Consider the following 16,935-nt stretch of genomic DNA (forward strand, 5'->3'; position numbering starts at 1 on the left):
TTATCAGCATACATTGCTGGGGTGGGTTTTCAATATGTTTTGCTTCCTAAACTATGATCTCCCCTGTTTTTGTTATAATCATGCCATAGATGCTATGGTAGCAATGCTTCATTGTTGATCCTAACCTATCATGCTTGGATTCGAATATGAGCCATTTGATCTTTAGTTCTCAATGTTCTAAATTTTCTGTCCTAGACAATCATTAGTTCAGCGAATGCTTCTTATTATACACTAGAATATGAACAATTTATTTCATCATCTAAGATGTATTTCGAGTTCTAAACCCATCCTCGATGGCTATGGTATGGTGGGCACCATTCTCTATCAAACCCTTATAGCAACTGGCGCAGGTATGGACGTGATGAGGTCGATCACTGTCTTCCTCAAAGTGGATAATTATTCCAATTCCATGAAGTTTTTCTATATTTTTCATAAAGATTCCTCGAATCCACGAGAAAAAATAGAAATAAATTCTAGTAAATTCAAAAATAGCTTAATTGATGATAAAAAAATGGAATTACATGGGTTTTTAATTGTCACTTGCACAATGTGATTCTTTACAATTATAAGCAAACCATGATAATCCTAACAAATGGATGAATCGAAATGTTGATTGGACCTATTTTTGTGTAAATGATCTTGACCGTCCATTTTTAATTCCATTTACAGAATGGTCAAATTTACTAAATCAGTGTGATATTTTCATGGTAGTTCTTGAAATATGGATTATACCTGATGAACCATATTGATCAATGGTTTGGACTGTCTATGTTCTGAATAAAAATGGGTACACTATAACTAATTGTGTTCGTAGGCACCGGAGCATTTCTAAATAAATAAATAAAAGAGTCCTTGTGAAGCAACAATATTTATGGGAGATGTGTTGGTGTTCTCTCACATAAATTTTTTTTTTTTAAAAATTAGGGCTTGATACCAAAAATGAGAGGTATATAAATCTCAGGTGGACCACACCACATGATAACAATAGTGATTGAATATCCACCATTAAAACCCTCCTAAGGTCCATTGTACTTTTTATTTGACATCAAATCTATTGATTAGGTCATACATGCCCGGATGATGAGAAAAAGAAATATCAGATTGATCCAAAAATGTATATGGCCCCCAAAAGTAACTTAATGGTCGATGCTCATTCAACACTGTTTCCTATAATGTGGTCCAGTTGAGATTGGGATATACCTCATTTTTTGTCTCATACCATAAAATGATATGGAAAAATAGATGGACGGCAGGGATGAAACACATACAACATCGTGGGGCCCACACAACACCGACAACCAGCCACGGGCGTTGGTGTCAGCGCGAGTAGAGAGAAGGAGATATACTCTCCTCTGTCTCTCACTCTCTGTCTCCTCTCCCTCGCGCACCCTCTCTCTCTCTCTCGGTCTCTCACTCTCTGTCTCCTCTCCCTCGCGCACCCTCTCTCTCTCTCTCTCTCTCTCTCTCTCTCTCTCTCTCTCTCTCTCCGTCCCTCTCAACCGCGCCCTCTCTCTCTCTGTCTCTCTGTCGCTCTCTCTGTCTCTCTCGGTGCTCTCTCTCTCGCGCATCCTCTCTCTTTCTGTCCCTCTCGGTGGATCGGTGGACCGTGACCGGGTATCTCTCTCTCTCTCTCTCTCTCTCTCTCTGACCGTTCTCACCGTTGACGAAAATCCCCAATTTCTCGATTTTGGGATTCGAAATCCCTAATTTCTGGATTTGGGATTCGAAATCCCTAATTTGCCTGTATGGGATTCGGATTTGAGGATTCAGAATCGAAAATCCCTGATTTTTTGATTTTTTGGGGATTCATATCTGAAAATCCCTAATTAACAGATTTATTTGGGATTCATATCTGAAGTGGACGCAATGTACTTTAATTTGATTCTTCAATAATATCTGTTGATCTGTGTTGCGTCATAATGAGTGGTGTACCTTAGCAAGCAATTTTTACCAAGGTGGTTTTATTCAATGCTAGCATGCTTTCAAAATTGTTTTTTTGTTTGTTAGCCTTTCCCCCCATTTACAGGTTCAAATCAATCTGTTGTATAATGACATTGGTTCTTTAGGTCTTTAAGATTATATTTTCCTTGAAACTGTGGCTATTTGGCACAAATAATTTTGAGCAAGAATCACATATGTCCAGCCTTTATTCATATTTCAGGTATATAGGTATGCTGTCTGATGTTCTGAAATCTCAACATGAGGAAGGGGAAGCTTACTTGTCTGAAATTGATGTTTGGCTTTCCTCCTTTTCTTTACATATCTTCAGGTAAAAGATGATCTAGCTCCATTTGTTTGTGTGCCCGCACACATGCAGGAAGGAGTTAGAAGATGTGTTGTCTATAGATGATCTCGAAAGCCTTAAAAACTTGCCAATGGCTAGTTTTGAGTCAGAACTTTGGAAAGTAGTTGGCCAGAATCGTTTGCCTGAAACAGACAGAAGAAAGGTGACACTTCTTGTTTGATAACTGTCATTCTCATTTACATGCTATGTCGTATCCCATTAAGACTGAGAAGTCAATCTCAGCATTATTAACCTTGTGAGGATGTTCATTATGATTTTTGTTTTTGTGTATTTGCTAAGTTGTCCATTTCATTGTTCAAGTGAGCTTGCTTTGGAAGCTTGTTAAAGTTCCACATCCTGAAAATGTAAGAGCTCAGGAAGTGCTTGTGCTCTTCCTTCTGTCTACTGGAATCAAGAACCCAAGTGTTGAATTGGGTGCAAGCAGTTTGAAGTCGAAGAGTGCACTACACCAAAATCATAATCATTATTAAATTCTTTTTTTTTTTTTACAAACATCATGTCAGACTTCTTTTTTACTCTGTTCCATTTTTCTGTTTGATTTTTTATGTCCAGAGATACAGGTTCATCAACGAAAGAATTCCATTGATACATTGCTTGCCAAACAGGCTGTCCTTGTGGATATCTGTACTATGGAGGTTCAAGGGTGGACCTCACACCCCCCAAGTTCAATTGGATATGTTAGAATGGAAATATATAACCATAGTTTTTCTTTTCGATGTTTTCACAGCTGTACGGATCTACGGCACCATACAGTTATAAGTAGATGGTACTTCAGCAAATTGTCTCTAAATAATTGATATCAACTGAGTCCTCTTTTAGAGGTTGTATTTCAACCATAGCAGATCCTGTCAATAGGCTTAATATATAAAGACCCATGCATCTGTTATTCAAGAAACATGGTGGAAATCAAAGCCTTTGGTAGTATTAAATGACCATAAATATCAGTCAGGTGGTATTCCGTAGTTGCATATTTTGAGGAAAATGCTCAACCAGGTTCTTTAGAGATGGTTCAGGGAAGATCACTTTTTGTTTTCCAATAGGCTTTGTTGAGCTGTATGTATGGACTTCTGGAGTAGACTATGATGATATTTTGACTGAATTGAGTCAGTTTTCTTGTTTCCTTTCATAGATTTGATTTTCTATTGGCGTGATGGCTTTAGAGCCTCTTTGGTGTAATGCCTTAAGAGTTTTGTGGCACAATTCCACATATTTATCTTTTTATTTGTTGTTTTGTCATTACTGTTGGCTGTTGCTTCATGGTAGATTTGTAGTCAATGTCTAGTATGCAGCCTGAAATTCGGAGAAAAAACTCTGAAAAGATTCCTTTGCATGTAACTGTTAAAAAAAGATTCCTCTGCATATGAGATAAAAACAGAGAGGGGCTCCACTTCATCCAGTGTAGGGTATATGAAAGTGAAAAAACCAGACATTGGACATTAGAGAAGTAAACTTGCTTTATAGGGCCTTCTCTTGTAAATGGTTAGGTAAAATTTTGATCCTGTGTGAATGGTTGGGGCTACCAAGTATGTTGCGAGGAGAGTTTGGTACAGAAAAAACATTCGCCATCATATAATATTCTTCTGGAAGGCTGTTGGAAAAAATTATAATGATTTTTCTGCAAGTAATTTTTCCAACCTGCATTTCCCACCCCTGAACATTTCCCCAAGGAAGCCTTGAGAAGTGAATGAGATGTTCTATGGCATCTCCCATCAACATCTGCCTCATCAGATGATTGTCAAGCCCAACTTCTTTCCCTTCTGAGTCCCGATTAGAATACTCATAACCATGACAAATTGGAAAGCCATCCTTAGTAATTTCTCATTTCCATTGTATCATGATCCGATCATTATTGTTTTGTGCACATTGGCTTGTCTTTTGGACACCTTGTGATCTTTGCCGTGATGCAGGGTGGCAGACAAGGACTGGGGAGCTGATTTTAGGAAGCTGTCTGCTAGTGCAGCTCTTGTTGGCCTTACTTTATGGTTTGACCATATGCAGGCAAGTCTTCTTTCACTAGCTACATCACTAAGCTTTATTTATTGTCAAGGAAACCAGTGGTGGATGATGAAATGATTAAAATCATGCTTTCTTTAAACTAATGATATCTATCAGAACATCTTCTCTTGCATTGAGAATGGCCTTGACTTGATGCTTTTATCGTCCAGAATCATGTAGATCTTGCTCATCTGGATGATATTTTTTCCCCTTTAAATATCTTGGAGCTGATCTTTTGTGTTGCCTTGCAAACTTTACAGGTTTCTTATTATTTTAACAATCCAGATGTCACAGAGTGATTTTCAAGGTTCCTCCTGCCCTGCAGATATGTTTTTTTTTAATCTCATACTGCAATACATCTTAAGTAGCAGTTGTTGCCAATGGAATGATATGCATGACTAGGACCCTATAATTATGATCATGATACCACTATGTGCAGGAAAAGGGTTTCAGCTCAGGTGATATCTTTATCAAAAGAGTTGTCGCCAAGGTAGGGGACTTTGTCGATGTGAGTTTCCCCTCCAGCTAATTTTTTTAAAATCACTTTCATTGATCAAGAATGATTCAATATGCATTTGATTCCATACTTCATTTTCTAATGCTAAGCATCGGACATGCATGTGTTTTGCCTTTTGATAGGTTCGTGATGGAAAATTGATGGTGAATGGAGTAATCCAAGATGAAGATTTCATTTTAGAGCCACTTGAATATGAAATGGATCCTGTGGTAAGTTCTCCTTTTGAACTTTGCAATATATATAACTTAAAACTTGGCAAGAATTTTCAGATTGTCTCAACGATTTTTTTATTTTTTTATTTTTAAAAAGAGAGGAAGAAACTAGATCAGTTTTTGGTGTGTTGCTCATGGGAATTCAGGAAGCAATGGTTCTGTGCAGATTGGTTTTTTAAAAAGTGATGAGCTGAAATGCTTTGAAACTTTTGCTGACTTCTTGTAACTGATCCTTGACCTAACATGTATGATGACTGAAGCAATCATGCTGCTGAAATGCTTTGGAACTGTTGCTGATGTCTTGTAACAGATCCTTGACCTAACATGTATGATGGGCAAAGCAATCATACCACCTAAATGCGTTTAACTTATTTACTGTGAGTTGTATCCGGATTATGTGTAATGAGTAGTATTATGAGTTTTGACTAGGAATTATTTTGTTAATAGGCCTTTACTACATAACCGAGAGCAAATATTAGACACTGATTCGGAACTAGAGAGTTAAAAGAGGAGGAAGTTGATCATGGGATATGTATCATTCATTTAACAAAACTTTGCTTAGTTTTTCATGAACTCGTCCTTTTCTTGACTTTGTTTGAGAGTGATTCTATAGGCCACATGAAGTGATTTTTTTGCAGGTTCTTTGGGTGATTTGCTAATCAATCTGTTTGGTAAGATAACCTGCAAATCTATCAGTTGTGTCCACACCACTGTTTTGAATAGTGTCGTAGCGTAGCGTAGCTACGATGCTAAAGTTAGCAAATAGCGTAAATCCCTTGTGGCGTATGCTATAGGGGTCGCAGCCTATGTAGCGTCATAGTGTACACTAGGTTTTTTTGTATTTATTAATGATAATTATATTTTGTATTTAATACTTGATTTCTTTTCATACTTGTGACTTAGTACTCAAGAAAAAGAAGTACCATGGCATACCATAGCATTCACTCGAAACTAAACAGCCCCTAAAGTTTTTCTTATTTATATAATATGAATGGCGCGTTTCCTAATATTTTCTTGTTTACTCCAAACCTTTGCTTAGTTGTTCCATGTAATGGCTCAATAGGCCCCAAGGTTGAGGGTTTGAGTTGGTGCTAACACCATCAAAACTTATTTAATATGAATACAATCAACTAAAAACTTTGTAAAATTGTCATGCGATTCTTGCATAAAACATATCTAGATTCTAGACATGCAGGCCCATTTATAGAAACCCTCTTTATGAGCAGTTTGGATCCTTGAAATTGGAAACTAAAGATTTGAGTATAAATAAGTTTTAGTAAAATATTTCACTTTATAATTTACCAAAATCCACAATCTTGAAGGGCTAGTGGTTTGATGCTTCGACATAAAATAAGAAACCAATCTGTTCATGGTTCATGATATATGACTTGTGAGAGAAAATAGGAATAAATGGAATAAACCTGTAGTGGAAGACATGATCCATGTGACAATTGGAAGCTGAGGCAATTATTACACCATATCTTGATCAACATGCCTGTAGATGTGTGGCATAGTCATTTCCTGAACTCAATCCATGTCAGGTAACTTCTTACATGTATCTGACCAAACTTAAACATGATAACTTTTTCCACATTCCTCTAACCCCAAAACAAGCATAAAACCAACTCCACTTTCTAATTTAGGAGATGCATGGATGAGAGGATCTCTACCCTATGCTTCCCATCTTAGTACTTCATGCTCATCTTCTTGCTCTTTTTTTAATATTGAAATCTGGTCTCTGATAAAGTACAGCTAATTGTTCTCATGATTTCGAATCAGTATTTATTTAAACAAATTGGATGTCATTCCTATCTTTGTTCTTACAGCAAGATGCATTTTTATTTTCTTTTATTGCATGCTCTTATTTTCTGCTTGTGTGGTTGTCATGAAAAGCGGGATGCTGCCACTGCTCCAAATGTTGGGGATCGTGTTCTGTATGTTATTATTAAAGCTGCAAAAGGTGCCAAGGTAGTTGGTTATGTGATGCTTGTTCTTTGTGAGTTGTTTTTTTTCTGTGTTCGTTGGTAACGCTTTCAAATCCACTGGTTCATAATGAAACAGGCTTATGAAAGGTCGGAGGATCCTATCTTCGTGCTAGAGAATAACATTCCAATTGATTCCCATTACTATCTCGAAAATCAAATTAGCAAGGTGTTATTTGGTATTTCCTTCAAGATTTACTTCACTACTTTCTTTGATTGACCTGGTTATTGAGTATTTTCCATGTTACAGCCGCTTTTGAGAATATTTGATCCCATTCTGAAGAATGCGGAAAAGGAACTTCTCCATGGCAGCCACACAAGATCAGTTTCCATTTCAATTCCTTCAAACAGCGGTATCATGAAATTTGCTAAGAAACAACTTTGTTGCATTGGCTGCAAAGCTCTAATCAGGTAAGTTTCCTACATTTGCTAAGTTATGGTCCTAGTGCATAATTGTCAATGTATCGTGTGTATGACATTCACCCTCCAATAGGTTGGTCCGGCCATGAAGATCACCTAGCACATAAATCGGGTATATCCACTCATCAGATGTGCCACACATGTACTTTGGATCGGCTGAGCGGTTGTCCATTGTTTTTTGTGGTTTGGCCTACTTGATTATTTGATCAACCTGAAATTTGCATCAGGTGTTTTCATGGAGGTGCCAACCTTTTTGATTGGTTGGATGTTAGACACGCTTGAAACATTGAATCTTATGTGCTGGTTGGTCAATAACCAATAGTCCAACTAGTTGCACATGAGACCTCGTGTGTATCATCGTCATCATCATAGCCTTCCCTCAGGTATTTGGGTCAGCTTTGTGAATCTCATTTCACCAATCAATCCTAAGGCTCTATGCTATGCAACTGAACAAGCCTTCATATACTTCCTCACCACCTTGATCCAAGACCTTTTTAGGTCTTCCTGTCATATTCTTTTTGAGGCCTTTCAACTCCTATCATTATTCCTTGCTGGAGCTCTCTAGTCTTTGTTGCACATGACCGATCACCTCAACCTGCTCTAGATCATTTAATTTCTTATTGGAATTATTCTTATGCTGTTCCAATGAACTCATTTTTAATTCTATACTTTCGTCCCAAGCATAGCCAGTCAAGTAGCTGTCTTATGAAAATTTTCTAGTTTCATTGACATAGGAGCCGATCAATTTCCTTGTTTCATAGACATTCCCATGATGAAGGGCTTGATCCAAAATGACATAGGAGTCGGGAGGAACACTTGTTTCATAGACATCCACCGATGGATAAACGAACTTATATGTATTTATGCGTGAATGAATGTGATGTGGATAAGATTGTTTGTGTTTGGATGAATGTACTTTTATGTTTGGATGGATTTACTAGTTTGGGTTTATATGAATGTGAATGTGAATATGATGCATTATACTATATAACAGGTGTATATCAGGAAAAATATGATGAAATATATTATAACAGGTGTATATCAGGAAAAATAATTTTTTTGTGAAATTTTGTGCCGGAATATTGATTTTATAAAAGAGACTTTTAGCTACGAAATTTTTCGTAGGCAAAAGTTTTGTATATATTAGTAAAAGTGGAATGAATATTTTTTAGCAGCGAAAATTTTCGCTGCTAAAAGTCTTGTAAAGTTTTTTTAGCGACGAAAGTTTTCATCGCTAAAAGTGGACCGAATATTTTTAGCAGCGAAAATTTTCGCTGCTAAAAGTCTTGTAAAGTTTTTTAGCGACGAAAATTTGCGTCGCTAAAAGTGGAATTTAAATTTCTGGCCGCGAAAATTTTCGCTGCTAAAAGCCTCATAAAGTTTTTTTAGCGACGAAAAGTTTCGTCGCTAAAAGTGGAACGTACATTTTTGGCAGCGAAAATTTTCGTTGCTAAAAGTCTTATGAAGTTCTTTTAGCGACGAAAATTTTCGTCGCTAAAAGTGGAACGTATATTTTTGACAGCGAAAATTTTCGCTACTAAAAGTCTTGTGAAGTTTTATTAGCAACGAAAATTTTCGTCGCTAAAAAGATTACCTTTGGCGGCGATTTAAATTTTTCGTCGATAAAACCTTTTTACGCCGGTGTTTTAGCGACGAATTTAGCGACGAAAATTTTCGTCGCTAATACTTATTAGCTACGAAATTTTGGCTTTTAGCGACGAAAATTTTCGTTGCTAAAAGTGGGATTTCTTGTAGTGAGCAAAATGTACCTACGACTATGGATAATAGTTATGGTTTTCAGAACAATAGCTACGGATAAAATCCGTAGCTATTTTTAAAAATTTTTAAAAATAATTATAATAATGGTGCCTGTTTCCATTACAAAAACTTGCTGTGATTGGTAACTCATCTAAGCTTAATGCTGATAAGAATAATACATAAAATGCATTCAGGAAAAAAATGATGCATTTATTACAAATAACAATCAAATCATACAATGCACCCCACATTCACATTTCTAAATAAACAATACTTCACTTTGCTCAACTTATCATAGGAAGATAGAGCTTCTTCTTTCCCTGAAACTACAGATGTAAATTCTGTGGACTTTGACATAAGATCACTTCCAAGTTCTGAAATTCTTCCCTTGAGAAAGTGAATTTCATCCTCCAATGACTTCTTTAGCTTGTCAGCTTATATAAAACAACATTTGTAGACACAATCAAACAAGCATGCCTTTGTACACATCTCAAAAGAAAGAAAGACAAAAAAAAAAAAAAACACTGAAAACAGTGATTGCAACTTTCAAACAAATGAGGTTCAGGATACAAGGATGTACCTCAACCTTATTCAATTTGCTTCAATGCAACTTCATTCACTTGTGCTATTTCTTTATACTATAAAAAAAAATCATAAAATATTTAAATCCTTAAGAGTATCAAATAATAAATCCAAACCACCTGTAGGATGTGATCCTTGTTGGGTTGTGCCTCCCCTTTCAGTTTTTCCATCTCTTCATTTGCTTTTTGCATGTCCTCAATAAGCTATTACATACATAACTAACAAAATTGGAACATACTTATAGAAACATTACATAGTAAGAGAGAAAGACATGAGTAAGAAAAAGGGGAGACAAAAATCAGGCCAAAATGTTTCTCATATAGATTAATTTTTTACATATATATATATATATATATATATATATATATATATATATATATATAAGGTTTTAGATTTAGGTTTAGGTTATAGGTTATAGGTTTAGGAATTCGGGTGCGTGTTCGGGTTCAGGTTTAGTTTAAGGTTAAGGTTATAGGTTTAGGTTTAGGGATTTGAGAATAGGTTATAAGTTATAGGTTTCGGTTTAGGTTTAGGTTATAGGTTACAGGTTTAGGTTATAGGTTTAGGTTTAGGCTTAGGGATTTGAGAATAGGTTTAGGTTTAGATTATAGGTTATAGGTTTAGTTTATAGGTTATAGGTTTAGGTTTAGGTTTAGGTTAAGGTTATAGGTTATAGGTTTAGGTGTAGGTTATAGGTAGGTTATAGGTTATAGGTAATAGGTTTGGGTTAAGGTTTAGGTTTAGGTTATAGGTTATAGGTTTAGATTGAGGTTATGGGTTATAGGTTTAGGAATTCGGGTTCGGGTTCGAGTTCAGGTTCGGGTTTAGGAAGCATGCTTGTACTTGTGTGATTCACAGCAACATGAATTCTCACATTCAAATAAACCATAAAAAAGATGGGCGTGTTTGGATACAAGGAATCCACACATTTTCCAAACAGGCACCTCTTTTTAAGGTAAAAGAAACAAACTCAAGAATTGTAAGCATTTTAATTTCAAAGGGTAGATCTTCATAAACTGATCATTTATTTATATGGCAAAGAACTACTTCAAAAACAAACAGAGCGTCATCATTCATCCAAAGGAAGAAATCACCTAGATAAAGGGCAATCAGCTGGTAGCTACCTAGTTTGAAAATACAGATGACCACTTGAACTAAAATATCACAATCTTCTAATGTTTATAGTCCTGAGGGAAAGCTAATGAAGTTATGTTCTGATCCTCCTCATGTATAGTCACCAGTCCCCTTGCATGCATGTGAGAATCAAACAATCCACTATGTAGGTCGAACATGCAGTTGCCCAAGAATCAGCCCTTTTTGCTCATCCGATGGAGCACATTTACATTGAATTGGGTTTGTTGGTTAACTGTTTGTAGTCATCCATTTGTTTCGTACATTTGTCCCACCTGATGAGTAGACCAAACAATTATAAATAAATAGAACAATTATCTGAAAATAAACAATTATAAATGAATAGAACATGAGATGTGAATATCTGAGCCAAGGCATGCATGTGTAGATCTAATGATTCTATATGTACTCCAACCATCCACACTCAAAAGAAAAGAAACGAAAAGAAAAATCTTTTGTTTTTTTGTTTTTTTGCTGAATTTTATGAACTAGCACCATTCATTTGAAAAATTAGCTGAAAATAAAATATATAAACAATAGAAAATGAGATGCAAAAATCTAATCTAAGGCATGCATTTGTACATTTAATGATTTTACATGTATTCCAACCATCCACACTCAAAAGAAGAAGAAGAAGAAGAAGACTAATTTTGCTGAATTTTATGAATTGACACCATTCATTCCAAAAATTACTTGAAAATAGAAAGTTAAAAAAAATAAAAATGAGATGCAAAAAATTGAACTAAGTCATGCATGTGTAGATTTAAAGATTCTACATGTATTCCGACCATCCACGCTCAAAAGAAAATAGAAGAAAAAGCTGGCACTATTCATTACAACTGACACTATCCATGTATTTTATGAATTTTAGTAAAGTTTTTGAAATGTCCACTTCAAGCACTCGAAAATAGGAATGTTAGAAAATTTAAATGTTATCAGCTCAAACAAACAATCATTTTTTTCGACACCCTCAAATCTATTGAACAGGATTAAACTTTCCAAGTAGCAGTGAATGAGCACACCCCAGTAGACAGTTAACTTACCACTCCAAGTGTCCAAATGGGTGGCCCAGATTAAAAATTATCAGGCACAAAAATCAGGTCGATCCACTCTCAGGAGGGCATCACGTGGGTGAATGGAAAATAAGTGAAAAGTTAGTCAGCCACATGTTACAGCCATGGCAGGCCCTGCTGCCTAGTTCAAAACCAGTGTCAAAATCCTTGCTAGATGCTTGAACTTGAAATATTATGAAATAAGCAGAAAAGGTATTACAAGATGAGCACAATTAGCCAATAGTGAGTGACCCTCTCACAAAGCCCTCTTTGGCAAGGAAATAGACTAAACCATTTGCCTACCTAAGATCTTTATTAAACACTTACTATTTGTAAAATGGTAATATAATCTATTTTCTTGAGGTTTTCTTTTAATTTATAGTTTGGAAGAATCTCTTGTTCTAGTTATAGTATTTATTCTACTAGAAAGTTGTTGAATTCCATCTACAGACTCTGCCTATTCTATTTGGAGAATTTCCATGCCCTGCATGGCGTACTGGAGATCAAATATGGGTTCTGAATCTGGGCCACACAATCTAAAAGCGCCTTTTCTTAAATTTGAGGTCAATTTTAAGCATCACACTGCTTAACAACTTGCTAATGTTACTAGTGCACAACTTGTAATTGGAACTGGAAGCACTTAAATGAAGGTAATAAATGCATAACATTGAGATAGAGAAGAAAGATCTATTATGTCAAACCTTAATATTGTAATCATCCTTTTCAGTGACCTGCTGGAGAAAATGTTGGTTCTGTGTCTGCATATCTTCATATGCTTGACCAATTGTCTGTACATACAAAGATTAAAATGTTGAGTAGCTAATTCGGCTTCATAATGAACAACTTGTAGAACTTTGAGGACCATCCGGACCTCAATTTCAGAAATATAAGCGTTTGCTTCCCCATCTTTTATTTTTATGGCCTCCTTAAGCTCGAACACTTGTTTGCAACAACAAATGCTAATTAACACACACACACACACACACACACACACACACACACACACACACAAATGCAGCATAGACTTCTAAAGCATCTATTGCAAACAACATGATTTAAGACGAACAGAAATCACTTAAACATGTATTCTCAAAAAAGTGAAGACATTATCTACTGCATATAAGCGTATGCTTCCCCATCTTTTATTTTTATGGCCTCCTTAAGCTCCAACACTTGTTTACAACAACAAATGCTAATTAACACACACACACACACACACACACACACACACACACAAAATGCAGCATAGATTTCTAAAGCATCTATTGCAAACAACATGATTTAAGACGAACAGAAGTCACTCAAACATGTATTCTCAAAAGAGTGAAGACATTATCTACTGCATATTCATCAGCGCAAATATAAACAAATTGTTTTTGTAAAACCATGCAATTTAAGCTACAAGCACATGAATTAATTGGTAACAGCCCATTTGGATGCCCTCGCCAATCCAGATCTGTTTCTCTATTCTGGCAGACTATTCCACTACTTTAGTAGAAGCAATCTGCTCGCATTTTATGGTGCTTGGGAAATGGAAAACGCAGCCACCAGATTCCTATTTCCCCACTTCATATGCCATAAATCACAAGTAAGATGAGTTGTTTCTTATCTCACTTACGATTTAGATGGATGGAAGCGCATGATCATTTGCATTCTCCCAAATGCACCCTAAAGCAACAGATACATGAGAGACAATTGGATGCAATATTGTTGAAGAACTAATATAAAAAAAATCTCAGGGAAAATCAGCTTAGTGTAGTGATGATGTGGTCATAAAGAATGATGATAGTTTTGTAGTATTTGATAGGATCAAGACTCCATTGTAAAAAGTCAGAAATAATTACACATAACAATAAATTTACCTTATTTCACATATTCCATATAACCTAATTATGAAACAATGTAAAAGTAACCTCCATATACACATACAAGTACTAAGTAAATACATATACAAAGCTAACCTCTTAGAAGCATCTAATTTTTCCCTTAAATCAACAATTTTAGCTTCAGCGATAGAAAGTCTTTGTTGGCAAGCTGCCTCAGCCTCATTCGCAGCCTTCACTCGCAACTCTAGACTATGTTCATCCAAAGCACTTTTCAAGATTTTAGCTTGCACCTGAGCTCTACGTTCTGATTCCTTGATTTCTATCACATCTTTGGAATTCATAGTAGAAAGCCTATAACATTAGAATGCATTATATAACCATACACAATATTAGGAAAATTGTACAACTTAAAAAACATATATATAATGAAACCAATCATGCAAAAAGAGGTGCAAAGAAAAATGTATTTTCAGTCCAATGAACTTATCAGATCTTGAATTCTGAAAGTTTACACTCCTGTTCCTTCTTAATTTGCCAATTCAGACAACATCAGAAGTACAGAGGCGATATAAGTTACGAAGTAGAGAAATAAGAATACCATACATGTATTTTGGAGTTTGCAACAAAATAAAAGGTGATAAGAAAAAAGAAGAAGGCTAAATTACTATGTACTCACCTTCATTTCCTAGGCAAAGGACCTTGAGCCATTTCATTAAACAGTTAGCATGCATGAAATCTGAAAGAGGGAAAAAGAGACACAAACAGTTAGTAGGCATCTTTTCAGATATTACAAATCCTATGTAATGTGCTATTGGATGCATATTAAAATGAATTGAAATAATTTGTTGAATAAAGTGAAAACCAAATTACAAGTAACTTTCTTAGAATTCGTATTGAGGAATTGAGCTACAAATTGCTACCACATTATTTCAAATCTGACTTCAATGAAACACAACTACTATTTGAGGCTGCTTATTATGAATAATAAAAAGCATAAACAACATAATTCGGACATTAAAAAACATTTTTAAAAAATCACTCCATCTGGTAATCATATTTTCTATGGAAACACAGATTCGATTACTTGCATGCAATGAAACCATCGTGGAAACCTGCAGCTTGCTCAAAGTTCCGATGCATATATCTACATCATTCTCACAATCAAACTGCTCTGCCACTCCACCACCATGGTTGCCACAAACTAGTGTCCTAAGGGCCTGAGGAAACTCCAGGTAAATGTCAGTGCATCAGATTAATCACTATTTTTATGACACAATCATGCAGCTCTAATTGGAATTAGAAGCCACACTTACATCATCAATGACCAATAAAACTCCATGCTTCTTCCGAAGCTCCACAAGTTCAATCACAGGTGCAAAATCTCCATCCATACTAAACAAGCTACAAAATAAGATAAACCATAGTTGCTTATGTAACAAAAATACAATATACCCCTTCAAAGATGTGTTTTATGAGCTAGGAACTTCCATACCATCCTCAGGTCCTTCGTACAAATGTAGCCCATGTTTTGGTCATCTAGACCATAGATCCTATGGCCCAGTGGATGGACCATGGCTCAAAATCTCCCTTACAATACAATTCCATTGGTCACCTACGAAGACAATTAAGAAAACAAGTGCAGTAACAGTCCACATTCAACTGTGAAAATGTCAATGATTGAAAAGCCAGCTTCCTATTGCCGCTTAGTAAGATGAATAATGATTGATGCATGTTTCAGAGCATCTGAAAATATGGCTACCTTCCAGTAGCTAAAAGAGAGCTAACACTTTCTAGTGTTACCATTAAAGCCATATTAGTAAGTTTTTTTAGTAATAGTCCATTCTCTATCAAGATTCAAGATCATGGTCCACTTGAGAAACCATCTCCCTAGTTTTAGAACACTTCTTAAGGAAATTATGCATAAATAGAAATTATACATAACTCAATATGTGTAGAACAATAAATTATAATAATGGTGTCTCTAAAAAAAAAACAAGAAACTATTAACCTTCAAACCACAAGGTGATATGGAAAATGTTCACGCTGATCGGTGGAGGTGGCTGCGTTGGTGGAGTATAGAGGTTGCAACAGTGGATTATAGGGGCGGTGGTTGCGGATGAAGGTTGTGGTCACGGGGGTTGAAGCCAATGAAAAATCCTCTGTATTAAACCAACTCGACCCAAATACACATGATTATTCCTGAAACAAACCCTATTTCAAGTTGGGTCTGCGTTTTCTAACTTCGAATGTGAGCCAAGGGCCTTGGCACCTATCCTAAACTTGATTTGGGTCAATCAGTTTTTGGGTTAACCCAAACCAAGTAGCAGCCACAATAGGGATGATTGATATACGATTACAATAACCACAAGACAATGAAGTTGCTTACCTCTACAAACTTGTTGCTGACACTCGAATCGTCCCCATTGATGGAATCATCGTCAACACCGATGCTTTCCCTCTTGCGTAGAAGAGAGAGGGAAAGATCGGAAATGGGAAATAAAAATTCTAACCCTAGAATAGGAAAACGGGATGATCAGAAATTTAGAAGAAGAGAAAGGGGGAAAGAAATGGGAACGAGAGAGGGCACTTGAAAGGAGAAATTTTAGAAAAATCAGAGAGACAGGGGTGGAGGTGCGGTTAGGGCGTGGGAGTGAGGTAGAGGCGTGAGAGGGATGTTTGAGAGAGAGGGAATGAAAAAAGAAAGACCCGCGCGGCCTTTTTTTTGGGTGGATTTAGAAGGCGAAGATGAGGTGGGAGGGCGTCGTTGCCTCGATGTGGTGAGAGCCATGAGAGAGAGAGAGAGAGAGAGAGAGAGCTTGGGAGATGAAGAGAGTGAGAAAAGGGCAGACACGGGGGGGAGATAAAAAAGCGAAATGAAATTTTGGGGAGGGGCGCGTGACAAACGGACCATTAAGATCGTACGTTTTTGGGACGTGGGGCCCATCGTGATGTATGTTATTTATCCACTCTGTCCATTAATTTTAAAATATTATTTTATGGGTTGACGCAAAAAAAAATGAGTCAGATCTAAGTTTTAAGAAGACTACACAACATATCAACAATAGAAATTTAATTTTTATTATTTCTTATGGTGTGGTCCACTTATACTTTTAATCTACATAATTTTTGGATTAATCCACTGAAATTATATATCA

At 36.1% G+C, this 16,935-nt stretch overlaps 1 protein-coding gene and 1 long non-coding RNA gene across 3 annotated transcripts; one reads left to right on the forward strand and one right to left on the reverse strand.

Moving 5' to 3' along the window:
• The first annotated feature begins 6,547 nt into the window (after window positions 1-6,547).
• LOC131254167 (DNA polymerase delta catalytic subunit-like) lies at window positions 6,548-7,713 on the forward strand. The gene is made up of 4 exons (XM_058255170.1): window positions 6,548-6,997; window positions 7,091-7,180; window positions 7,262-7,422; window positions 7,659-7,713. The coding sequence occupies exons 1-4, from the start codon at window positions 6,794-6,796 to the stop codon at window positions 7,711-7,713; spliced, it is 510 nt and encodes a 169-aa protein (XP_058111153.1). The 5' UTR covers window positions 6,548-6,793.
• A 6,638-nt stretch (window positions 7,714-14,351) lies between these two features.
• Window positions 14,352-16,338, reverse strand: LOC131253903 (uncharacterized). Of its 2 annotated transcripts, XR_009175344.1 has the most exons (4): window positions 16,167-16,338; window positions 15,273-15,392; window positions 14,865-15,181; window positions 14,352-14,516 (listed from the first exon to the last, which is right to left on the reverse strand). It is a non-coding gene; the product is annotated as an uncharacterized LOC131253903 (long non-coding RNA). The 2 variants fall into 2 exon arrangements; XR_009175343.1 differs by lacking the exon at window positions 16,167-16,338 and having other exon boundaries at window positions 15,273-15,473.
• Window positions 16,339-16,935: the final 597 nt, after the last annotated feature.

This window comes from Magnolia sinica, chromosome 8 (assembly GCF_029962835.1).
Source record: "Magnolia sinica isolate HGM2019 chromosome 8, MsV1, whole genome shotgun sequence".
Classification (NCBI taxonomy): domain Eukaryota; kingdom Viridiplantae; phylum Streptophyta; class Magnoliopsida; order Magnoliales; family Magnoliaceae; genus Magnolia; species Magnolia sinica.

Excerpts from the sequence above, each read along its gene's own strand:
- LOC131254167 (XM_058255170.1), top strand. The coding sequence starts at position 6,794 with ATGATTTCGAATCAGTATTTATTTAAACAAATTGGATGTCATTCCTAT. Across the intron at positions 6,998-7,090 it reads AAGCTGCAAAAGGTGCCAAG|GCTTATGAAAGGTCGGAGGA; the intron begins GTAGTTGGTTAT and ends ATAATGAAACAG. Across the intron at positions 7,181-7,261 it reads TCGAAAATCAAATTAGCAAG|CCGCTTTTGAGAATATTTGA; the intron begins GTGTTATTTGGT and ends TCCATGTTACAG.